The sequence below is a fragment of the Falco naumanni genome, chromosome 14, assembly GCF_017639655.2.
Source record: "Falco naumanni isolate bFalNau1 chromosome 14, bFalNau1.pat, whole genome shotgun sequence".
NCBI classification, from domain to species: Eukaryota; Metazoa; Chordata; class Aves; order Falconiformes; family Falconidae; genus Falco; species Falco naumanni.
The window spans coordinates 4,151,700-4,178,608 of NC_054067.1; the positions used below are offsets into that span (position 1 = coordinate 4,151,700).

At 45.9% G+C, this 26,909-nt stretch overlaps 1 protein-coding gene across 3 annotated transcripts in view; it reads right to left on the reverse strand.

The window, feature by feature from the left end:
* The window catches only part of PAK3 (p21 (RAC1) activated kinase 3), a 77,198-nt gene that overhangs the window by 34,522 nt on the left and 15,767 nt on the right, over positions 1-26,909 (reverse strand). For all 3 annotated transcript variants that reach the window (XM_040614619.1, XM_040614620.1, XM_040614618.1), the window contains exon 2: positions 2,971-3,167. In XM_040614619.1, coding sequence (XP_040470553.1) covers positions 2,971-3,145 — 175 coding nt within the window. In that variant the 5' untranslated portion in view covers positions 3,146-3,167. The remainder of the gene's footprint in view (positions 1-2,970; positions 3,168-26,909) is intronic.

Genomic DNA, 26,909 nt, shown 5'->3' on the forward strand with positions numbered 1-26,909 from the left:
AGGTCTGACGCCGCTCCCATCTGCAGCTAAGTCTAGAGCAGCTTCCGTGGAAGTGCCATTATTCACCCAGAAATCTTGACAAGGATGTACCTCTCAGCTGAAAGGGGCATCAGAGCTGTGGTGGGCCCTCCCCTCGCGTTGCTTTAGGTTGAACGCTCTACAGTGCCTTCATGGAGCCACCAGCTCACACACAGTATTAATTTATTTCATAGCACAGCAATTACAGGCGGTTTAATGAAAGAAGAACAAGGCTGTATCAAACAACTAAAAGGGTGCAAGTAATTTCTTTCTGCTCTCAATTCTCCTGAGGTAACAAGCGCTGCTGAAAGGAAACACTAACGCTATGAACTCCACCACAGTTCCCATCACCATCATCAGCTCCGAGGAAGGAAGGCCAATTTCACAGCTTCAGCCTCAGCTATGGGGGAACAGGTTCAGCTCCTTGTTCTACACAGACTGCCCACATGACACTGGAAACGTATGTCAGCTGCCTGCCCTGGCTTCCTGCCCCCAGGAAATGGGGTACTTCATCCCAGAGACAAGGCTGAGAGGAGCTATACCAAGGACAGCCAGGAGGTCAGGTGCTATGGGAAGGAGCAAGACACTAATGCCTAAGTGGCTTGTTTCAACTGCAGAAGCACAGATAGGTCCCAGAGAGCCATCATAGCTTACCAAAACAGGGTTTTAAACAAAGAAGTGCTCAAACCCTAACTGAAACCTCTGCATTCCAACAGGAGAGTGACTACAAAGATTCCTGTTCCCTGAGCACAGCAGTCCCAGCATACACCATTGCCTTGGAGAGAACACACCGCAGCATATCCATCCTTGCATCCCTCCTGTCTGGCAAGCAAGTGAAAGACAAAGTTCCTGCAGGTTCAGACAGAAACACTCTGTCATGGTGTTTTCTTCATATTCTGTTCGCTAGTACCAGTGGTGGACTATTAATATAAAGTTGTGAGATGCTGCAAGCACTGCACCAGCCCAGAGCAGCCACATCAATCATCTTCAGCTTTATAAGTAGGACTCTCAAAAATGTGTCACAGTCTGTGAAGCACGTACAGGCCAGCTGATACTCTGACCCACAAACCAACCCTGAGATGAAGTGACCTGAAGGCGCTTGGCCAGCCAAGCTAAACTTCCTCCATTTATTATTCCACCCAACAAAGACCAAGCTGTAACCCTTAGCTTACCTTGCCTCACAGTCACATTTAAAATCATGGTACTTGTATGTTTCTTAAGATTGCTCTGACTGGTGTTAATTACATTTTTTATGTCACTGATCATTTCCAGGAGGGGTTGCTTCTGGATCTCCCCGTATCTGCATGCATTTCACGCAGCACCTCCTACCAAAGAAACGTTCCCTCAGAGAGGCGTGATACCATCCTGCTGGCAGCCAGGGAAGAACTGACCCAAATCCTCCCAGGAATTAAACAAGCAGGGAGAGATTTTACTTTTGGCCTTTAAAAAGAATCAACTGAAAATTAGTTTTGCTCTGAGAAGGGGACATTTTGGGAAGCACTCTGCAGAGCAACCTTAGGCCAGGTCTGCCTGAGGAACGGGCCCATCCAGCCACAGCCTTCGCATGAGAGGAATCATCAGGACTGCACCTGACCGGGGGAGGAATGGGGCTGGAATTGTGCCTCCTGCTGCCAGTGAGGAGTTCAGAATGCCAGACCCACCTCCAGCTGCTCCCGTGACCCGTGGAAGAGGCTCACGAGCAGTGCCGGTGAGCTGGAGCTGCAAGGGAATGACCGCAGTTCCATAGTTCTGAGCTCCACTTGGAGGAACAGTGACACACATTGAAGGCAGAATCCCCCTTGAAATGCAGCTGGATTTCATGCTGCAGGTCACAACCCTCTGAGCCCAGCATTTCAGCCAGTTTTCAGTCCACCTCGCTGTCAGCTTATCCAGACGGTACTTCATCGGTTTGACTGTGAGGATGCTATGGGAAGGTGCGTTGAACTCCTTACTAAAGTAGGAACAACACGCTGCACTCCCTTCACCACCAAGCCTGTCATCTCGTGGTAGGAGGCTGTCAGTATGCCTCAGCATATATTCCCCTTCGTAAAGCTGTGCTGACTATTCCTGAACACATTCTTATCCTTCATGTGTGTGGAAATGGTTTCCACGAGGATTTGCTCCACTAGTTTCCCAAGGACCAAGGTGAGACTAACTGGCCCACAGTTCCCCAGATCCTCCTTCTTAAAGACAGAAGTGACATTTGCTGTCTTACAGACACCAGGAACATCCCCCAGTCACCGTAACTTTTCAAAGATAATCAAGAGTGGCCTTGCAAAGACATCAGCTCCCTCAGCACTTGTGGGTGAAGCCCACCAGTTCCTACCGCATTACAAAAAAGATCTCTTCCCTGAATTCTGTAAATACACTAACTCAAACCAACTCCCTTCTGCACATGCATTTCAAAGAATGGGAACTGAAATGCTGTTTCCTGTACTTTTAAAAGACTCTCGCTGTAACCACACCTAGCAGGTTTTAAACCAAGCCAATTCTGCATCCACTCTCACTGCAAAAGCAAAAAGCAAGAGCCTTGTTCCTGTTCCTGGAATGTGAGTGCATTTAAAACAACCCCCCGAGTGTCAGGCATGTTGCCTTTCATTTCTGCAAAGGTATTTTCAAAAGTACACCACCTCATCTCCGCTTTTACTGCAAATGCAAAGCAAAATCCAAAGGAAAGGATTCCCCAGCTCAACTATAAAGTTATTTTTAAAAGGCAAGTCCCACAATGTGTGCACGTTTTACTGGCTTTTCCAAGACAGCAAAGTAACTGACTGAACACCTCCTCCTCTTCTGAAACATGTTACTAGAGTATTTGGCACAGAAGGCTTTGGAAGGACTTTACCAGATTCTGCAGCTGAAACAGAAAGAAAACAGCGGCAGGAAGACGGCCACGACCAACCAACAGAAAGCAAACAGAGACGTAGCCACCCATTCACACTGCTGATACTTTACTTTTATCCCCTCCTCCTGGGAAGATGGAGCGAAGCCTGGCTTTCTTGTTCTTCTCCTCAGGGGCCATGGGGAGCGGTTTTGAACTGTGGTTTAGTGCTGAAGAATCGCGATTGTTGCTGTTCATTCTCAACGGTGGGGCTGGAGGTTTCTCTTCAATATCCAGACTATCGGACATCTTCAGCAGCCCTCACAGCCTCCTGCAAAAGCAGAACAGAAAGCATGCCTGTCAAGTAAGGATGCCAAGGCTGGGGTCCTGGGGAGGGAAGAGGGCAAGAAACGCCTTCTGGTGGAGTAAAGAAACCTCTCTATTAGACGTTTGCTCTGAATAAGGTTACCGCTGGTTGCTATAAATAAATGCAACAGCCAATTCCTAAAAATTACTGTATTACCAAAAAAAAAAAAAAAAAAAAAAAGCTTTTTTCCTCTCCATTATAGCCTTTTTAAACCTTTATTTACAACTTTTCTCTTGCAGTTGTTTACAATCCGAATTTTCCTCTAAAATCAGACTTACAAAGCAAAATTTAAATGTTTTACTGAAACTACCTGGTATCGTAGTGAACCATTTTTATGATGTAAGAAACAAGGAGCATGTTGGGGGGATATGGACAGCCAGCAGAAAGATCTTTGTTCTCTTCCTGCTGTGTTCAGAGAGAGTTTAGACCTGGGACTGTGGGGCTGCAGAAGGAATGACCTTCCCCAAGGAAATTCTTTCAGAAGTACCAATGAAAAACTTTCTTGCACATAAAAGTAGAGCACGTGTTTGCTTTAAAATCCATCAAAACCTAAGGAAAATTATCACATCCTGAAAACAGTTCAAGTCTTCTCTTTTTGTCCTGCTACCACATAGGCCTGTCACCACAGGGTTGTTCGTGGCACAGCTTTGAGTAAGTGCAACCATAAAGTCCCACGTATGGTATATCAGCAAGGAGTGGATACGTATGATCTTTTGTTGACCACAAACAACATGGGTACTGACCTAAGGTGAAAAAAAGCAACCCAGAAATGGTTACAAAACTTTCATAAGCTGGGAAAACACCAGGCAGGTAAGACTTCTCAAATTCCTAATCTTTCTAGTGTATCTTAAATACTAAAATTCAAGTCTGGGTTAAGCAACTGGTTTAACAAACAAGCTCTTTCTTCAATTCAAATAAAAGTATAATAATAAAAAAAATATGAAGCAACTTATGTTTTTCAGCTATGGAAATCGTAGGGTGTTTTTTTTTATTATTTTTTCAGAAGTATCAGCCAAACATGGTGACTGTCGCTTACGCAAAGTCCTGAAGCTCAACTGGTAACAGCACTGCTGCTCTCACTTCAGTCAGGTAAAGCTGCCACGGCTGAGGGTTTTTGGGGTGTTTGGGTGGGTTTTGGGTGGGTTTTTTGTTGGTTTGTTTGTTGTTGTATTTAAAAAAAACAACACCTGAGGTCAATGTTTTCAACAATTCCATTTATATTGATATAGCTGGAATTTTGCTAGGATTTCCAGCCAAAGTATTAATAGGGGATAATCAAATCCACATTGCTTTAACTGACAATACCCTCCACGTAAAAATGAAATTATGAACTGAAACATTTAGAGATATTCACTGTAGACTGTTTTTCATGACACAAGCATTTTAGCCTCTGTGATAATTTTTTAATTACTACACATAAACAATCACTTTTTATTACTTGACTTACATTTTTTTATTTAATCTAAATGAAATCCCACAATGCTAGGCTGAAATGCAAAGCATTTGCTCAGTGACAAGAACAACAAATGAAATATACCATCACATTTCTGTTTTGCACCGGTCCCTGGTTCCACAAAGTGCTGTTCCTGAACATCTGGCTGCTCAGGGACCCATCCCAGGGTCACGCAGCTGAAAACCCTAGCAACAGGTGGTCCCAGCCCTTTCCCTAGGATATACAGCACGAAGCTGGGATCCTGGAGATCTTGATTCACAAACATGAAATGAAAGGTGTTAGTGACCCCAGCTGTGCACCTCCACAGGGGAGCAGTATGTATGAGCACCCTTCCCAGCTGACTTCATCAACTGGTTTGTGTTAAATCACTGCTCTGAATTATTCTGGTCTCTTTTGCCTGCAGCAAATTGGGGGCAGCTTGAACAATTGCTCCGCTGATAGATTAACACAGTGTTCAGCAGCCAAAGAAGATGTCTATTTGTAAACTCAAGCCCTACGTGAACTGCTAGACCTTCCCTACACCACGGAGTTGCCACCTCCACCTGCATCCACAGGCGATGCTGAACCACAGGCAGCCACCGACCAGGCGTCATTCCCTAGAACTTTGCCTTCAGGCCCAGAAGCGTGGAAAAGATCACGCGCTCGTAACTAACGAAGTCACATGCTGGAGGCAGCTGTCAGACAGAATAATGTTTTTGTCATTTGGAACACCCCACCTGGGGAAGCACAGACGTGACCCTTCAGACCCCTGCCGTCGCCAGCACGTGCCCGGTCCCCACGAGAGGGTTTGGCCGACACAGCCTGGCTGTCCAGGTAGAGGTCGACTGGGAGACCTGCCCTGGAGATGACGGACATGGCCCACCCTCCCATGGAAGCACGTATGCCGGCAGTAACATGTCCCGTATCACCAAGGAATAGCTATCACTGTGCCCAGGCTAGGGCTTGTGCTGATCTCACTTTCAAGTACAGACTGGCCTATTTGTCTAGAGAACTAAATGGTTTCAAACAGTTAACGTTACTGATCTCCATAATTTCTATCCTGAAATGCAAAAAGGTTTTCAGTAATGGGTGGGAGGAAAAAAAAAAAAAAACAACCCACAACCAACAAAACAGTGATGAAAACTATTGTTTCAGTACCAGTGAGACCTACACGTGCCATACACGCTATCCCGGGGAAGGCGAAGCGCACGATGCCCAGGTATTCCTGCACAGGGAAGCAGGCGGGAGGTCCCAGCTCATGGAACCCAGCAGAGACACCGGGACACAGCTCCCTGTGCCTCCGGCAGTTCTCACAGACTGGGAGCTTCTGGTGACAGAGACCTTTATTTTCTCTTTAAGCCACCTACAAATGCTTTCCCAGTGCCAAGGCAGCCTTCACTCGCCCAGATCACCGGCCTGAGGCTGACCGCAGAAGCACCAAGGCACGTCTTCAGCTTGTTACCAAAAGCAAGATGGTTATTCTGCGAAGTCCATTACAGGGCACAAAGTTTCAGCTGTCCCTCAGAATGGGACAACTGCATCTGTCACTGCATCTATTTGTAAACAATGCCAGTTTGCTGAAACAGGTCCTCCCATGGGATTTCATTCCACAAAGAATACCATTAACGGTTTCTGGCCCTATTTGCCTATGATGTAATGATTTCCAAGATTTTGAAAGGAACACTATATTTTGTTCAGAGCTGTTTCAGGCTCAGTTTCAAGAACTGTACAAAGCTCTTTTATTCACTTCTAAACCAGAGGAAAAAAAAAAAAAAAGAGGGGGGAAGATAGCCTAAAAAGGCTTAATGGTTGATATTAACTTTCTAAAGCTAGTCTAAATGAAAACTAAAGCAAACCACAAGGCAATACACACCAAGGGCCTTAAAATTTACAGTTTTCCTGATCAGAGGCCATCTGCTCTTTCATTCATTCTAATTTTGAGAATTTCCATGTGCCACTGAATAGTGTCAAAAGAACATTCCCTACCACGTTAAGACTTCAGATTTTAAGCGTTTTGCACCAAGTCACTCCAACCTTAATTTTGGGAAAACCTGTAATGAACAGAGAGCCAACAAGATACGTTCAGCTCAGAAACTTCTCAGGTTTACATTACAGAGAAGTGTCAACAGCATGACAGCCCAAGCTAAACCCTGTCTTGGGGCCAGGTTTTCCTGTCATAATAACAAGTCCTTGGTCCTGCTAGTCTTGTCCTGCATGGGACAACCCCATCCAAAACCAGCTTCTCTGTATTGGAAATGACTATGCCATACCTTCAGTCAAGCAGCCAATTTCTGGTGTTCTCTCTCCCTTTTTTTTTTTTTTTTTTTTTTGGGGGGGGGCAGGGGGTGGAGGGTCTTGTGTGCTTTTTAATAAAAGGGTATTGATAAGATTGGAGAGTCAAAAGCCTGGACATTAGGAAGTAGTTTCTTTACAGAGAAGGTGGTCAAACAGTGGAACAAGCTCCCTAGAGAGGCAGTTGACACCCCAGGCCTGTCCCTGTTTAAGAGGCATTTGGACAACACCCTTAAACAGCATGCTTTTACTTTTGGTCACTCCTGAATTGATCAGGCAGTCGGATGAGATGATCACTGCAGGTCCCTTTCAACTGAAATATTGTATTCTATTCTAAAAGCTAATTATCTTGGTTTCTTATAAACGTGAGGTTCACTGAGAATTTCATTCTTTGGAGATTACCTTTCAAAACAAAATGCTTTCACTGCTCTCATCGTCTGACAAACCAGTAAGCATGCACTGAAGCACTCCACAAAAAAAGAAACTCAGCAAAACAGTGTATTTGGCCTCCTGATTGTAAGACAGGAGTTGTACCCTTTTTTCCATACCCAGAAGCAATAGCTACTGCCTCATTAAGAACTCTTCAGTGTTGCAGCAGCACCAGTTCCTGCCTCCCAGGAATAATTTCTGCTAGCTCATCCCCTTCACGCACCTCTTGTTCATACAGACACAAGTCTCTCCACCCAAAACACACTGGTTTCATGAGCTTTTGCTATGCCTCCTGGCAGGCTCCCAGGCAGCCTTGCTCCCCGTAACATCTACACTCAACATGCAAGGTGTTGTTGATTGCATTCTTCCCTGGAAAGAAATGGTCACAAAACTTCCATTTCTTAGGTGCAAGGTAAGTTCCCAAGTCTCTGACTTCATGCTGACTAAGTTTCTACGCAGTGCTTCAAGAAGCATGTCACCCACTGAAGACCTTCTCCCGGAGAGCCTACCGAAAGCAAACCCCTCAAGATGACAAAAAAACCCCATCCAACTCCCACCTGTATCAGAATTGCAAATTCTAGCAGAACAATGCTTAAGTAACATAGTCCGTGCCCAAAAGATGGCAAAATCCACAGGACTAACTGAAGGGTAGGGCGCAGTTCCAGGGTCTTGAAGCTAATATTCCACAGGCAGTGCAAGCCCAGGGCGACAGCGTGAGCACCGGTTTACACTCCTGTCACGTTTTTTACACTCTTCCTGCAGCCCTGAGCACTAGAGACTCCTTTTGAAAAAGCAGAACTGAGATTGCAGAATAATTCTGCAGCAGAGATGAGGTCCTGCTAAGCCCTGCATGCAGACATTGAGAAACCTTGTGCCCCACTGCTGAGTGCTGCTGCAATCCAGCTAGCTACCAGAGCACTTCACCATGGCACACCAGAGCTATGGGAGCCACCCAGGCTGTCAGCAGGGACAGCTCTTGGAAGAGGCTAACCTGTGCTCACCAAGAAGACAGAGTGCACAATCAGCAGGATTTTCCTCATCTCAGTCCGCAAAGATCCCATTAGTGCAACCAAGGCAGTGCTGGTAACCCTTTAAGAGGCAATTCCTAATATGATAGCGTGTGTGCAACAAAGAGGACAGACACCCAACAACCACCTACTTCCAAAGAAAATTCCTTTCAATGCCCGTTGGCTTTAAGGAAGCATTTAAAGAAACTGACTGTTGTATCAAAATACAAAAGTGTATTTGACTGTGTTAGCTAGGGCTTCACAGCCAAGTGGCAAAAGCTTGAATTAAATTCTCAGCCAGGTCAGTTGCTTCCACTCAACTATTACGGGGTTATAGAAGACGATCCAATGTCCCTTCCCCCTTCCCCCCATCTCTTCCAATCACCAGTTTTGTTAAGTGTAAAGACAAACACTGACTTCAAATACACAACATTCAGTTTCTCCATGACTCAATTCCCCCTTTGCAAAAGCTTGTCTTATAATATTTTTATATCTAGTTCTTGCCAAGCTGGGGAGAGGAAAGGAAGGAAGATGCTTGAAGCACCAAAATGTCTTCAAAACAACACACAGAAAATTGGTTCAATTCAGTGCAAGTTCAGAGCAGAATCTCATGCTGGGCCTTTATCCCAGTGAGCTCTTCACCCCTGTGTATCTAGGGAATACTGTTTGTAGATAGATCTTGAATAGCTTTCTTAGGTTGGTCACGTTATTTCAAAGTCTGCACCATTCAGACATAACTGGTTCCAATTAAGACTCACAAAGAGTATCCTGTTTGCAGAGACACTGGTGTTCATTTTCAAAGCCTCAGAGATACTATTGCAGCTTGTGATGCAGCAAAACTGTCTCTAAGATCCCCTGACTGGAAGGAGCCATGCCAAATTTCAGGCAGTTGCTTTGCTAACGTAACTTGAAGATGCAATGCTTGCTCTTTGTTTATAAATATACTTCCTGCAAAAAGATATTTTATTACTTAGTTATACAGGCTAAATTCTGCTCCCAGTGATACCCATCCATTTCCAAGAAATCAATGGTGATGTAACTGAGAAGGATTCTCTCTAGATATTGAGTACTGAGACGCTCTGTTAAGTACTACCTGAAAGTATTTATACAGTACTTCCCAGCTCAGCTGCCGATGTAGAAAAGCAGATACAGTTGTTCTGCATGTTTACTTGCAGTTTTTGTAAAAGTTCATTTGAAAAAGCAGCTTGCTAGTTGTACAGGATGGATGCAGTCACAGTTTCACTGCTTACATGACAGATGTTCACTGCCTTCTCTGCAAAACTTTGTTAAGTTACACAATACTGACACCTTTTTGATAATACAAGGCCCATATTCAGATTCAGCTGAAGCAGAGGGCACTCAGGGTCGGTCCATCATAGCTCCAGGGCAGTCTGTGCCCTGCTGCTTCCACCCCTGGCTTTGGTGGGCTGGGGGTGGGTGCGTGGGGCTGGCTCTGCCAGGTAGGACAGATGCAGCCAGGGTGCCCCAGTGCCTTCGGGAGCAAAGATGCCTTTCTGGGACCTCCCCCACATGTGCGTGTTGCAAAACCACCATTGCATCCCTTCTTTATACAACCCTGAAAAAAGGGAGCATTCACACGAACTACAGAAGGAATTATAAATCTAGAAGCCCTAACAGTAACGCTTCGCTTTCATACAAGTGTCTCAAAGCACAATACAAACATTTGCCAATTAAACCTCCCCATTCCCCTCACAGGCAGGTAAACATGCTCTGAGCTGAACCAATTATTCAAACCGAGTAATTTCTTTGATGAATGTACTCTCTTTTTCTGTTTGCAAGCACCCTGTAAGTAGCTTATGATTTCCTCCAATATATTCATTTATTCAGAAGTTATCCTCCGAAACTTGCTACAAGTAACTTCTGGCCTCTGAACTAGCTGTTCACAAGCAGCTCCCTGTGCCCAGTGGGTATTCTGAATTCAGGCTGTATCCACGCGAAACTACCTGGGGTCACAAGTACTTGCAACTGTTTGTTTTCTGACATGGGATAAACAAGCTTCTGTTAGTAAAACTCTTAATGCTGTGATTCCCAAGTGACTTACTGATTTAAAATTCACTCTTGACAGTGTACTTGCAGGATAGCGTCAAAAAATGAATACAGAAGGGATGCAAATGCAACAGCTGTGAATTTAATGGTTTTCACTAAATGTTTCTTCGAACCTAAATTACTGTGTCCTCTGTCTGGACCTTAGGAGTCACCCAGTTAAATTGCTAAGAGCTGGGAATGGACTGAAGCAGTGGAGAGCTTGTCACAACTGATGAAAGTAACCTGCAAACCTATTCCCCTCCCCGCTTAATTTACATTTGACAGCATTTTTCAGTAAATGGTCTTCAAGGATCTCTCCTCTTCAAACTTAGTCTACCTATCTACCTACCTTTCTTTCCACAACTCTTTCAACTCTTTCTCTGCAAACCACCAATGCAGCCACAGGCACCGCTTTACAAAACACATCTGACTTTCATCTCACAACACCCTTCAGCCCACCTGCTTCAAGCACCTCTTCCCACACGGTACGGTGCTGCTGCTCTGCAGGCTCCCAGCATCCAGTACGAGCTCCCACTACAAAAGCTTCATGACTCCTCACATAGCTTCACTCTTCCAAGTGCAACAAGTATTGGGACGTGCCCCAGTTTTAACAAAACACTTCTCACTTTCCCTCTCTGTACAAAGCCACGGCTTTTCAGGCTGAGATGCCAAAAAGCAAAACACAAGACTATTTTTGCATCACGAAAGCCAGCGATGTTTCAAGTTAGGTGTGTATGTAAGGGCTATGCTTAACGTACGAGGTAACATGAACAAGGATGCTGAGGCTTCAGCAAAGCTGCAAGACACCGTGAAAGAAAACTCTGGAGAGGGTCCCTCTCTGCCCCGCTGGGACGGGGCTGAGCCCTGCAGCACACTCCTAGCCAACATATTTTCTTTGTGGGTGTTTTTCAATTACACCAAAACAAAAGCAATCTGTTCAAACTGTGCTCATGCCGAGATCCTGGCCACTTACTAAACCACTTGAGCTTTGGGATGCTTACATGACCTGGGAGGGGGAGAAGTGTGTGTACAGAGGGTGTGGGGCAGCTTTCCGCATGAAACCTTGTCCAGGCACTCAGTAATTAAACCTTGTAACAGCACAGCGAGGAAAGGAAGTATGCTCCTACTGGCTACATTAAGGGAGCACCTCGCAGCACGGCAGCATCAGAAGATGGCCTGCAAAGTGCTTGTAAAGCCACCCAGTGTAGCAAACACGCAAATGAAAAGTGGAAAGGAGAAGTACGGGTAGTAAGTGCATGGTCAAAGCTTGGCTGCCAGGAAAGCCCCTGTGGTAACCCTATGCCAGGCAGCCTCTTGGTCATTATTACTTTAAAAACATTAACGGTATATGGATTTTAAGAATTAAGAACCACACTTCCAGGTAACTACATTTTGATAGGAAAAGTGACTTAAATTCACATGAGAGGTATGGACACATCATACCCTTGGGAAGAGCCACCGACACCTCCACTCAATCCCAAACAGCTACATTGGTATTTCTGTCACTGTTTTAAACATCATGGTTTGAAACAAAAAGGTTGTGCTCTAAGCTGCTGAATTTGGAGATACTCTTAGACTGCCAGAGCAATGGACACCCCAGAAGGAGCTAAAAGCAGAAAAAGTGATGGACACCAAAATGAGTGGAAGCTCCCAGAACTATCTCCATGATGCCACAGCATTTTCTTTTCTTTTTTTCTGTTTCTTCTAATGTAATGGGAAATGCTTCCCTGTGAGTGATAAGAAATAATGAGAAAGTACCTAGAAAAGGCATTCATATGCAAGAGGAAAACCCAAAAAAATCTTACCACTCCCTGTTTTGCTTTTTATTTACACAGATGAAGGGCTCCACAAAGCTGAAAAGGATGTCTCATCATCAGCTGTGCCTATCAGATATCCCACATTCCACAGGACTGCATCCCTTGCCCTCATCCACACATAAAAGCATCTCTGTGAAATGAAGTGCAGATTTAAACCACTGCAGATAGACTGAAATAATTCTCCATATGGACTTTATTATTTCTAGTTCAGACCTTAAGTCTCAGGTTCACTTTTGTTCTCTAGGAGTCAAATGTAAACCAAAAGCTGCTTACTGGAGACACCAACATGGCAACTGCAGCAATGAAAGATTCATGACCTTAATTTGGATTAAAAATAGTCAAGACAAACTGTTTGAGTTCTAATTTGAGTTTGCAACTTTAAGGCAATCCTGAAGCAGTGTCCAAGAACAGGTAAGAGACGCCAGCCCCTACTGCAAGCTACAGATGGAGACAAACAAGTCACTTGCTCTGACTTAATGAGTCGTTTGAGCGTGGCAACAAAGCCTGCCCATGCCCTTTCCTTCTTGCATCCCGAAAGTGATTTAAATGCTTTCTAACTGACAATCAAAATGGACAGTCACTGATCCCAACAGAACTGATAGGCAGTAATCCCTGGGCCTGCAGTAAGGCTCTGTAACCCGCGTTGCTGGACTTTTTGCAGGTTCAGGCTGAACACTTGTTGCTTCACTTAGCTGGCCACTCAACCCGAGCACAGAGCAAAAAGGTCTACGCTCTTCAGAGATCATCTTTTCCTGGTACTAAAGAATTCACGATGGGAAGCCTTACTGCAGTCTCTGCAGTGGCTTAACAAAAGGTTGTGATTCCACCGGTTCGGCTGACGAAAGGCAAGGCCCAAAGCAGTCCAAAGAACCCAAACCTGGGCTTGCTCACTGCAGCAACTCTTAGTGTTGCCTGGACACTTGAAACACTAATCTGACCAGGTTTGAACAAGACCCATATTTATATGGTGGGGAGCATGCTACTGTTGTGCTCAAAGATGACAACTGCCACAGCCTGGCACAAGAATTTCACCCCTTCTCTCACCATGAAGACATGTTAAAAGTGAATCCATACTAGCCTAGGAAGGTACCAGGCTACCACGTATGCTTCACCTACACCTGAGAAATACCCCAGGTAAATCATGCTGTGGTACTGCATCAATGCGAATGTCTCTGATTTTACACATCATGTGTGTTGCCTTCTGCAGAAAAAGTTACAAAGCTCCCGTACACCCACATATCTGGAACCACACAGGGCGATGTCATCACTTCACACCGGCAGGAAGACACTGCTTTCTTCTGTTGACACAGCTTCAGGACATGCAGGTTGAACTGCCAGTTCTTCCACTGGCCTTGGACAGCTTAGCAGTCTCTTTACCTCGTCCTCCTACCTTTATCCTCTCTTCCTCACTTCTTGTGCCTCTCTAGTGTGCATGCATCTGGGCACAGGGTTTGCCTCCAACCTGCATACGCAGTATCACACAGTGGTCTCTGCCTATGCTCTCAGCAGAGTGATGCACATCTGTCCACCAACCCCACCGTTTGCACCGTCTTCAAATGGACCCAGAGCATCCCCATGCAGAGCGCTGAGGTCCGTTTCACACAGCCTGCTCTGTTGCAGCAGGGGGGAGGCTGACAGCACTGCAAACCGCCAGCGCAGGAGCCTGAATCTGGCCACTCAAGCAAGAGTTTTGATCCCCAAGTACACCCAGGCTAAAAACCAGCGACCTGGGCAGAGCATTCACCTGTCACAGGGTTTGGCAGATGCAGGCTTGCTCTCATCATTTTCTTTCTTATCATGTAAACAATATCAAAGGAAACCTCTTCTTGCTTAGACTTCCACAATAAAAATTCTCTACCTAACAAGTCCTTGAGTTCACATTTTTTGGTCACCCTAAACTACTGAACTCCAGCTGGTGCATTAAGACTGCTTTTAATAAACCACTTGGCATCTTGCCTATTAAGTTTTCAATGTTGTTTACATTAAAAAAAAAGAATCAAAGAAGGTTTGGAGGAAGAGAGGGAGGAAAAAAAAGGAAAAAGGACTATCTTCCCTGCTCCTCATATTCTCTGCAGGTGTTGGTGCTCTCTCTGCTCTTCCATAGTTTATTCTCTGCTTGACATACTTACAGAAGATGTGCCATGACAAACACAACCAGCTGACCCCCCCAGCCTAGCACCATTCCAACCCACGCTAACTATGTTCACCAAGGAAACAGCCATGGCCCTTGCCCCACAACTGTCCCCGTGGGCAGACCAAGAGCTGGCTTTGCCTCGAGCCACACGTGCGCGGTTGTGCAGGAAGCCAGCAAGAAGGTAGGTGTACTGGGCCAACTGCAGCTCAGCTCTGCTCAGGCGCTGGCCCGTGCCCCACTAGACACATGCCAGCCAAGCCAACAACCACCACACAACTGTGGAAGAGATGAGGAAGCAGCAATATAATGCCAGTCATTGAAAGTTAGGGACAGTTGCCATTTTCTAGCACCTTCCAGTCACCTTTTAGCACATTTCGCCTTTGCAATTGCTTAGTCTGCGAGCTGAGAAACTTGCTGTAGTAAATAACACTAAACCTCTGTGACAGAGAAGGATGAATCTCACATTTAGAAGGTCTAACTCAAGGCCACCCCAGGATTGCCAGGCAGAGCTGGGAGGTGAACCCCACTCCAAGAAGGAAAAATAAAGAACAGGGAGTCCTCTGGATGTCTCCAGCTCTGCTACTGGGGCTGAAGACAAAGACCTCTAGTCAGAAGAGCGTGGACTTCAGGCCTCCAAATGCCACAAGCAGATACAAAGACCAACACCACATGAGAAGATTTGCTATATTGATCTTCCTAAGGCATTATGGCATGTTTAGAAGGACACAGCTTCTGCCTCCAGGTAAGGAAAGGGCGAAGCCCAGGCTGCCACATGCCTTACACCCGGGAGGTGGATGCATTCCAGACTCTGCATCATCTCTCTAGGGCACTAGGGCAGGAAGGCATTCATATACCCATTTACTTCCTCAGGGACAATGTTTTGCCTTTTATTCTTTGCCAGGCCTTTTATTTACAGCTGACTAGCTTCATATATATAATATTCACCTGCTACGTTAGTGATCTTATCGTGCGTAATGGCATATCTACCTTGGGGGTATCCTGGATCTGGAGCAGTCAGAGGGGGGAAATGGAGCAGTTGCTGCATGCACTTATTTCCAGTTGCCAGCTAGACCCTGGCTTCAGAGCAGCAGGATGGGAAGACCAGGAGAGCAAATGTACAAATGCTATTCTTAAATAGGTCAGGGGAGAAATGACACCTATATGCAGAAAGCAAAACAAGATCCACACACTAAATGTGGTGTTTTCTCAGCTACCACAATGGTCTGGTATTTTTAAACTGCTAAAACAGGGACTCAGCACTTAATGCCTCATTGCTCAAAAAAATAATCTTCTGTTCCAGAGCAGAGCTCTACTACTCCTCTTTGCCTGACTCCATATTCCAACAGGAAAACAGTCCACCATCCTCTTACAACCCAAATAAAAAATAAAGGGGTTTGGGGAACTACTTACAATTCCTCTGCACTTGTCATAGCCTCCTGCAGAGTCTGCAGCCACCATGGCTAAGAAAAATGGGCCAGCACAGGATGAAACACCACCCCCAAAAGGTGGTGGCATCCAGGAGTAAGGGCACCCCAGCCTCAGTCACCGTAAGGCAGAGTGCTTGAGCCAGCAGGGACCGTTCCACTTTTGGAAATGGCACTGTCCCCATGCTACAAATCCTAGTTAGAGCAACTGGTAGGTAAATCATAGTTTGGGGTTTCATTCGTTTCCTGCAGATTTTCACTAGGACAAACCACTTCTCCATACAAGCACAGATGCCTTGTCTGAAGGACCTGGGAGCACATTTGCAAGTCACTGATGCAAAAGGACACAGATCTTTTAATATACACAGACAAGAGCCAAGCCACATCTGTTCCCAACACATCAGGGTGCCCCCATTCTCTGAAGGTCTCTGTCCAGAATGTGCGGAGCCAATCTGCACTTGCTCCTTTAAGAGGGAAGCGCCTCCCTTGCTCAGTAGGCATTTCTAAAGCAGCCTGAGGTCCTAATGCAAATCCCTACAAAAGTGCGAACTCCCAGAGCAGCAGCTGACACTAATGCAATCTTGTATAAGGTCAAAGAAAGCACCAAAAATAAGGAACCATCAAAAAAGCACAGAAACAAGTAAACAAACAAAAAAGCAAGGGAAGAGGAAACAGGACAACAACAGGACCTAAAATAGATTCCTTGTGCCAGGCACACATCAGATTTATGGCATAAAAGCTTTGCAAATAAACCTGTTCTTAAAACAGCTCATCAACATTTACCCTGCTGCTGGCTGAAGCCTACTACTGTTTGACACTCCCTACCTTCTATTTACAACTTCAGGCCTTAAAAGAAAACTAAAAGGTATTAATTGAGCACACTACGAGGCACAAAATGACACCTGCATTGTTATATATTCTATAAGCAAAGCAGGCTGAGAACTGGAGAAGACAACAGAGAAGCAGTATCCCAAGACATGTCCAAGACAACCTTACCAGCTCCTCCTCCACTTGTCTTTATCCTCCTGTCATTTCAAACAAGGGCCAAGGGTTTGGAGGGGCACAGCTCTCCCAGGCATGCACTCGCAGGTGGGTACTCAGGCACACGGCCTGGAGAGCTTGCGCCAGAGCACCGCGACAGCCAGCGAGGAGGCAAATCCAGCTGCACTGACCCAGCACTGTGCCTGAGCAAAGGCAGCTGATACACAGGCACGGTACCGAGGCAGAGACAGCTCACGACCAGCCAACTCCAGCAGCAGACAGAAGATGGTACGTCTCCGTGCTCGCTTCGCGTAGAGCTGCGGAGCTTTGCAGATCCCTTCTGGCAGCCTTGAGCAGGCTTGTGCCCCACTCCTGGTGCTGACAAATGCTGTAAAGAGCATTTCATCGTGTACACAGACAGCAGCAAACTACTGCTCCTCGGCTCAGCTAGCAGCAACTGCCACCTCAAACTACAAGATGCCCATGTCTGCAGTGAGCGATGTAGGCATGTTCCTTCCCAGGCCCCATCCCAGGAGGGCCAGTAGAAGCTATGGGAAGATGGTGGGATACTAGGGAACTGGCAGCACACTGCCAGCCTCCAGGCTCACAATATGCACAGCTCCACCTCCCCACAAACCAGTGCCTGAAACTGGTCACCACCAGGGAACAGGAGCAGGGCTCTGCCTGCTGTTTCCTTGCAGACCATATCCACAGAATCATCAGAGTTGGAAGGGACCTCCGGAGATCATCTGTTCCAACCCCCTGCTAAAGCAGGTTCACCTAGAGCAGGCTGCACAGGACCACACCCAGGTGGGTTTTGAATACCTCCAGAGAAGACAGAGGCAGAGTCATGTGCTGAGGGTACAAGCATGGGACACCTGCCACAGACTTCACAAACTACCTCAGACAAGTTACTCACCGTCTTTGTGTGTCTGCTCTTGCAAACTCAGTTGTTTCTTGAGAAACTCAACCCTCTTTTCACTGCTGTTAACATAGATGGGAGGTTGCTTCCATTTTGCCAGACCTACCAGACTTTAAAGAACCTAGAAAGAGCCAGTTTAGTTTCAGAAACCTGACAGCAGTCATGTTGCTAGTCAGCCCTTGGTACATGCAACACAGTGTCAACAACTGGGATAATGAAGCAGAGAAAAAGGCCCACAAAATACCTCCTAGGAACTGAAAAAACAAGCACTGGAGGGGATATCAAACCTCTGGAAATGCTGGAGTGCTAGGGGAAAAAAAAGTCAACAGAAGCAAGAATAAAGCCTGTACATTTATCTGTCCTTGAGGAGGAAAAGACAAGAAAAATGGAGGTGAAATGATTTTACTAAGCAGCAGAAAACTAGGAGAAATGAGCAAGACACTGTTGCCAGGGACAGTATCTAAAAAAAACCAACGCAGAACAGCAGATACATCGTCTGATCTCAGACAAAATGAACCTGTCTAAAGGCACTATTGTTGAGGCAAAATCACAAAGCAGAGAAAAGAATAAATGCTTCGGTTACAGAGCTGTGCATCACCACGTCTATGTGTAACTCCAGAGATACTAGAGGCCCCCTAATGAAGCAGGTAACAGCCCAAGCCACGCGCTGCTCTGGTTACAGGGGAGCCTGCGAGGTCCTGCTCCAGCTCTAGAGAAATGCCTCCAAACGGCACAGCTGTCTGACCTACCCAGTGAGTGTGGAAGACAGTGACAGACCCAAAGAGCGCATCTGCACTGACTGAGTAAGAACGTGGTTAAAGGAACCCAGGCCGCATGGAGACAGACAGCCCGAAAATACAGACTTTGTGGTCCTGAGCACAGTACAGGAAGATATGTGAAAAGAAAAATGCTCATCTCAGAGCAACGGGGTAAACACATACAGGAAACAGAATACCTTTACGATGGTTTCTCCAAAGAGTTAAGCAACAAGAGTGAATGCAGTGACTGAGGATGCTCCTGTGAAAAGAAGGGTCTCTGCAGTACAACCTCAGCAGACGAACAGACTCTCAATAGTCAGGCTCCACAAAAGAAGCTGCCAGCCATTCTACAGCTATGTTTGCTGTTGTGCCATTAAATCAAAGACCAATTTGATTCCAGCTGGATTGTAGAGCCAGCTGCAATGGTAAGAGGCAATCTTAGACTGGAGAAATGCCACCAAACATTGAAAATAGAATACAAAAAAATGTTCTGAGGTCAGTGGGCAAATACAAGCTGTTGATAAAAAAAATATCTCACAAAACCAGAGGCAGTATCACTTTAGCATGACAGAAGCTGACAGAACCATCCACTGCTTGGCAGGAAGGTGATGTAAATGTGAAATAAACATATTTGATAAAGAAATATCAGCATTTTCATAGAAACTTATGTCCCTAGAAGGCCTCAGAAGACAAGATGCTTTGATTAAAAAACAAGAAAGGAAAAAAAAAAAGACCACAGAACACACTAAACCAATTAAAAGCCACACTAACTAACAGGTCACAAAGACAAACTGATCTAAGAATCATCACTGAGTCAGCCTGTTCCTAGTGAGGTTAACTCCTTGTCCTGCATTTACCCTGAGGCCTCTAAAGCCAGTCTTAGAGCAAAAGACATGATAAGCACCTTACAGTGTACCGGGCTGGAGAAGCTCTGCAGACTCGGCACCACCGCTCAAGTCTGTGAGCATCTGAGGCCATCAGCACACACTGCAGCGACAGGCGGTGGTAAGGGATGGCGAACCTCCATCCTGGGGCTCAAGGGTCCTCAGCGGCAGAGGGTGGGGTCAGGGCCACCTCAGGGAGCACAACCAGACATGGGTCCCACCCCAGCTGGAAGGGCAGCTCATCAGCCTGCTGTCTCCACCAGCAGGGCAAGGCTGGAGGCAGTCAGAGCCAGGAGCTGGGAACACAGGTAGCACAGCCCCGGCTGCCTGCTGCTGGGCTAGAGGCCTGCATCAGTCCTTATCTCCTGAGCCGCTCAAAGAAGCCGGTACACCAGAAGTTGCTCTGCCACTAGCATGATTTTGTCAGCTCCTCCCTAATTTACAGCCTTAAGCAGATGCCTGCTTTTCCCTGCCCAGTCCTGAGGTACCAAAGTCCTACACAGCAGCTCAGAGCAACACTAAGATGCCTCAGAAGAAAACCCATGAACAGCAAGTTGGGAAGCCAGCAAACCCATCCCGTCTACCAGGTGACGCCTAACAGGTCACAAAGCACATTTACTCAGACAGAAAAGAAGCCACCAGCTACACCCCCTGGAATGTGACTGTTCCATCCACACCTTACTAATCACCAGCACTGTCTGGGTCACAAGCCAGGAGAAAGGACCACGACAACAACCTGGTGGAGTACATCCAAGAGATAATTGCCCAAGTTCTGCAGAAAGCATCAGCATACAGCGCTTCCTGGTTGATCACTAGTGGCAGCAAAGACATGCAGGAAGGGAAGCTACAGAACGAAATGTGTGTGCCTCAGCAGAAGAAAAGACAGTAGTTTAACACATCAAATTATTACCGAACTAATGGGAGACTCCAATTGATTTCAGAGTGCAGCAGACAGTAATGCAATGCTGGCTCCTTGATGAACCAGACGACAAGAAAAAAAATACTACCTTCTCTTTGCAAGACTACATGTCACGATAAACCAGCCAGCCACGTCCTCAGAACTTCTGTTGATAGCATGTACCCTTGCCAGCACTCATTAGAGTGCCACTGTCCTGGGTGAATCGAGTTACAGCAACAAAAAAATACCTGCTTATGCCCCAACCTTTTCTAGCATTGCTTGGCAGCCCAGAGATCCACCCCACCAGTGAGACACACAGACCTGGGCTAGGAGAAAGCTACAGTGGAAAACTAGCCGAAGGCCTACTAGTGTAAAGGTTCAAACACCCCACCACCCCCCAAGCCTTGTAAATTTTGGAGTGAAACCTAAGCCATGCCTCTGTGAAAAGGCAGTGACCACCTGGTCCTGTTTGTTTAGTCTTTATACCTGAACAAAAGCATCCACCCACTTTTAAGAGGTGAAGGTTCTTTTGCAAAACCAATGATTTCTTCCAGCTCAAACAGCTCTTACTTGTCATCAGAAACAAAATAAGACAATAAAACCTTGGTGTACCAGAGAAGAGAAAATATTTACCTTGCATTAAGTAAACTCTTCCCAAGGTGCAGGCACAACTGTGAACACGAAGAAATGTTAAGAAGAAACGAAGATGGTAGAACCTGTTTGCAGCTACACACCTCAAAGCCAGAAGGGATACGAAACTGGATCTCCTCTCTTCAGGAGTAAAAAAAAAATGTCACAAAGAACCACAAATTATTTATTAAAGAGAGTATGATACCACAGGGAAACAAAACAAAACCTAAAATAATCTAGATGCAGACATTTCTATCAAGAGAAACCAGATAACAGTACAGGGAAGACAGCTCTTTCCTCTATTATCTTTAATGCAATTCTGCTTATCAGCATCATCATTACAGCTAAAAGTGCAAAGACTTTAACACATTTAGGGTCTTATTCAATTCCCACTGAAGTCACCGAACAGACTCCAGTAATGCTGTATCAGGTTTCTATGGGCCTTTCCAATCTGAGGAGCTAAACACTCCTTTAAGAACTGAATGAATTCAGCTTCCTTCCCTTTGTGAGGAAAATGCCCTGGCCGCCTGCCCTTTCTGACTCAGACACACTTGGCCCAGTCCTGCAAAGGACCAAGTTCCCTCTGCTCCCACCAAAGTCAAGGGCATCTCTAAGGCTCAGCATGCCAAAACCCAGGCTGCCAGCCACACCGGGGCCAAACGCCAAGGCGCCAGCTAGTAAATGCACAAACCCTGAGAAGAAAGAAGTGTGAAGGCAAAGCCCATGGCACGGAGCAGGCGGTCCTGTATCATTTTCTGCGCATGCCAGGCTCATGCAAGTCCTGCTGTACCAGTGGGCATGCTTCTCCATTTCACCCTGGGATCTGCGAGTCTAATCTGAGCTGATGCAGAATGGTGCACACACTTGAATGAGTCTCCGCTGAAAAATGTGGGCCATCACATCTTGGTTTATTACTATTTCATTATTTTCAGGTTCAGTTCAGACCACAGCAGCTCCTAAATAAATGCAACACTTTACAGATGTTGTTCCTGTATTACTTTGTGCTGTAAAATATTTTTCTTCCATTCTCTACAAAATATTTATACAGAATGGTAACATTTGTGCATCCAAAGAGCCATTTACCTCAGTTTTACAAAGCCCTTCACCAGCTACAATTAATTAAACCCCTTGATACCATAAAGCTAAGTTTCTGTAACACCCATCCCTAACTCTGATAATCTCAAAGCACTTCTGGAGTGATCAGCGAATCCTTATTAGACAAATCACACACTTGTCTGTAGAGCCAGGGACAGAATCCTGGGCTTTCCGCTGCCAGAAGTCTCCACGTAATGGGAAATGAGAAAAAGCGGTAAAGCCAGACGCTGCAGACTGCAAACCACACAGCCTGGGCCGGACCAAGCTCACCCTTGGCACCAGAAGCTGGGCAGAGCTTACCTGAGCGAGCCAGAAGATGGGCATCAACCTGCAAAGAGCTTACACATTAGGAAATCAATGCCCAGAGATTAAATTACCACTCCAAATTGTCCTAATAAATCTATGAATGTAAAAATGAGATAAATTAACAAACAGGTCACCAACTGTCCCTGATACACACCCCAAGAGCCCAAACTCCTCCTCCTGCTGTCTAACATTTACCACCAGCAGTTGTAAGCTCTCCAGCCCAGGAATGCAACCGGAGTTCCCACATTCTGCCCCTTGTACACACAGCATGTAATGTATCAAATCTACATTCTGAATTAAATTGTACAAAGCATCTCCTGTACTCCGGGGAATAGCAAACACTGCCAGCTGAAGACAATGACAGCAAAATCATCTTTTGCCCCAGCGCACTGCCACACTTGTTAGCTATCCACCATCCAGAACAGTCCAGTCCAGACAAAGGTCTACGGAAAGTCAGCTTTATTATCTCTCTATCCCTGAGACATCAGGTGGTTTGCTGCACTCCTACCTGCCACACAGCTGTCCCGTCCTTGTAAAGCTGCATACCCTCTGCTACGTCTGCCCTGATATTCTGACATTCAACCACTTGCCTACAGCTACGGCGGCAGGTGTACCTGGTCACATCACTTACTGAATTCTCTTCTGCTAGATGCACTGACCACGTGCCCTCTGCATGTCTGCAGCCTCTGGTTCCCCTCAGCTACATCACTTAGTGGCTGACTTCTTTCAAATAATTGATTAATGCTGCTATTGACATGCCCATAATTTCTGCTGTTCTCATGAGGAGCTAAGGTCTTTTAAAAATATGGCCTTTGATATCCAAATCAAATCCAAATATCAAAAGGGCTTTCTCCCATCCTGCCTCCTTGTGCAGGAGCGCAGGAGGAAGCGCCAGGAATCTGATGTTCTCTTCTTCTCTGCTCTGTAACTGACTAATCACGGGGACTCTGGCCAATTGCATAATTACAATGTGCCTCAACTCCCTCATTTCTCAGCGGCTACAATTACGCTGTAACAAATCCCTGGTGACCTGGGACTGATCCTGTACTTTGGATTCTGCCTCCCTGCAGGCACTTCACATTTTTGACAGGCACAGGCCATGCTCCTGGGAGAGCCAAGGTCTCCGACTGGAGCTTGTCATGAATTTTTCAGCAACTTACATGTCAGTGGCTTGAAAAAAAGAATCTTTTCATGGGAATATACCACTGCTCTGGAAGGCTTCATCAAAAGGATGTGTCTCTGGATGAAACGGAGAGGGGATAGCATTTCCATTCTCTTAGAAAGCAGCTGAAGAAAGTGCAGACCTGGGACTGTTAACAGGAGAGGGAAACCTGGGTTCAATACAGGCATCAGCCTGGCAGGTATCCTGGCAGGGGATCCGGATTCCCCAGGAACAGTTTTTCCACTCCTTTGTGAAAACTTAATAGCGCTCCTTTCACTCCCACTCTTTTCTAAAAAGCTTTAGAATATTTAAGTGCCAGGAAGATACGGAAGAGAAAACCCTTTCCCACCTGGCCCTTCGACAGGGATAGAGCTGAGGTTCCACACACCTGCAAGTGGTGCTGTGTACACAGCAACCTGCGTGTCACCGGCTCAGCTCCCAGGAGTCCAGGGATGTTAGAATCGCCACCCAACCTCCCTCCAACAAAGAACCAGCCTGCTAGCCACCTCCCAGGGATTCTGTGCAGAATAATGATTAGTTAATGGCTGGAGAGTGCTTGGAAAAGGTAGAAAGGAAGGTACTGCTGTCATTTCCCATGACTGCCACAGCGCTCTGACACATGCCACAGGCAACTTGGATCTGTCCTTCCTATGAAGCTGTGATGCTGGACTCCACATTCATCAGTTCTTCCAAGCACAACATGTAAGTTACAACAAGCAAACTACGATCTTGGCCTAGAACCTTTTAAGAGAGCTCTGGAGATGGGCACAGCGCCACACGTTCTTAACATGCAAATGTAGCCCGTGAGACATCACTGTCCCATGAGACTATCTGAAGAAGCCCTTCTGCCAAAAGCTACTGTGCATCCGGAAAAGCTGGCAGAAAGGAAGATTTGTCCATACTGAACTATTGTACGTAGCAGCTGCTGACTCAGCCTGAAGCGCCACTGAAGGGATTTGGGCTAATTTTCCAACCCCACAGTGACAAAGGCTGAAGCACACATTCTTGCAACTTGGCTCCAAGGACGCTAAGTCCCAGCAGAGGGGAGGAGAGGACCACCAGGACTTGGATCTACTGGAACTCACCAGCCTTCCCTTCAGCTTCGTCACCCAAACTGACAACGTGGAAGGCACTGGCCAAACTCTCCTTAGAAAATTATTTATTACAACACAAACTTTAATGCCAACACATCTAAAGCAGGCCTAACTCTTCCAGCAGCCAGTATTACTTAATTTGACAATCCAACTGCACAAAATGAATTGAAGCAAAGGCTGGAATTTGCACAAGCACGTTTATGCTGGGTGTCCACACGACTCAAAGCAGGTGATTTATAACTAAATCAGTTAAGCCACTGTCACTTTTCTGACAAGCCCAGAGCTTTCTCCTCCCGGACTGACAGGACGGATTACCTTCATCTCTTTGTAAGTCAAAAGACCAAAGAAATATCTATTCTGCAGCCAAAGCTGTGCTTGACATTCTTAAAGATGCACTCAACTTTGCTCTTCCAGCAGGCACACCAGCACAGGTCACAGCCCCCTCCCAGCACAAGGGCCTTGGTGAGAGCCTGGCCCATGCCAGCTTCCATGGAGAAGCTCGAGGGGAGCACCTCTGCAGCATCACCTTATGCCCTGGAAGAGAACACTGCAGTTCTTCTGGTCCCCCAGGAATTACATACCTCTACTCTTTACCTATCTATCCTCAGTAAAAAAAAAATAAAATCTGCTTTGATAACTTGCTGGCAATGGCTGTCAAAAATCCAATTTATGTGCATGTGAGTGCTGTATGTGCGCACATCAGAAATTACTTTTATCACTCAGCTTTCTTACTAATCTCCTTTTTACCAAACTCTGTGGATATAGGGTAACCTGATATTAAAAGAACTCTGCTAGATTATCAGTGCAGGCAGTGTCCAACACCTCCATTTCTGGGTGTGCAATCACCTGCAATTTCAGATAATGCACCTTCCCCAAGGCTTTGACAAAATACATGTTTGTGTTGCAGAACACCAAGAGACAGAAAGGCAATAAATTCTCCTCCCCATCCCTCCTTCCAAGAGATAAACAACTTGGCAACTTGAGTGATAAAGGACCAATATAATTATATGTCATTAAGCTGCAACTAACACTGGTAGAGAATGGATAAGGGCCTGCTGATTAGAAATGCTATCAAGGAACATCTAAGATGTGGCATTAAGACACAATGAAAACAGAATACATTTCATGCTTCTCTTAGAAATACTTAACTCTACTTCAAGCTGTCACCTCTTGTTTTACGTGGCATGAGCACTTTACGCCATGAACAATTCTTTCTTCCATCAAAGGTTTTATGAAGGAGAGAACAAACAGCATCTACCAACAAAAGAGAGCCTCCACATTCTCTCTGGCAAAATGAAGCCCGTCTCAATCTTCTTTCAGAAAGAAATGCCAGCCTGATCAGAAAACAGTACCAGACCCCACCGCACATCCCAACTCTCCTCATCCAAGGGCTCCACCTGAATCCGTACCACTCCTGCATTTACTTCTTGGACTTTCTTGAAAGAAAATTCCTGTGCTGAAAATCTCATCCATAAGTTTCTGCCAATCACAACCAAAACTTCATTCATTTACTTTCCAAGAATATTATGAGAATCAGTAATGCAGCAGAGAAATCACTGCCCGTTTCAGGTGCAGGCAGAAGGCAGTGCTCAGCTCCCATGAGAATCCAGCTCTGATTGCATGAGTCTCACCGTCCACCTGGAGAGCAAATACTTCTACTCATCTGCCGAGCGGCAGGTGCTTAGACTTATCAAGCACATATTCCTGCACGTTCCCTTCAGGGTCCAGACAACGTTAGTACCTTCAATATCAAGAACCCACCTATGTAACACCAAGAGATCTACTGGTACCTCTACAGCCCATTCGGGTCCCGGCTTCTCCCCAGAGATCACCACAGGGGGGGTTAAACAGTGGTTCTAGTATTTGCAATGGAAAAATTGTGGGCTGCTGCAGGATGTGGGACTGCATTCCTTTAAGTCTGAAACAGGTTTCATATCAGATCATACAAATCTCTGATGACTTGTGAGCTGAAGAGGGAAGTTTCTCTGCCCCTTCGACCGGTTCCACTGATTTCTATGACAGGGGAATTTGACAAACAAAAGCATTAGCCCAGTTCTAACCTGACCTGTCTTCTGATCCCACACAAACATTTCTATGTGGCCAGTATATGACTGGCCACCAAGGCAGAATCTGTGCCAGTCTTCTAGGTTTGCACCATTCTCAGCTCAGCAAAGTTTCACAACAGCTGAAAGCTGGAGCCTTTATCAGAGGTGAGTGTTCAGCGTTACTGATGGAACTCAGTCATGATTACCCAGGTAGATGTTATACTCTTAGCAGTTACCATCAACACTAATGTAACTTGCTGCTGCGAACTCCAGGAGTGCCTTGATCTGATTGACACTCAGGGGCATTCCATCATAAGGTGCAACATACGATCCCAGTCTGACAAGTTGAT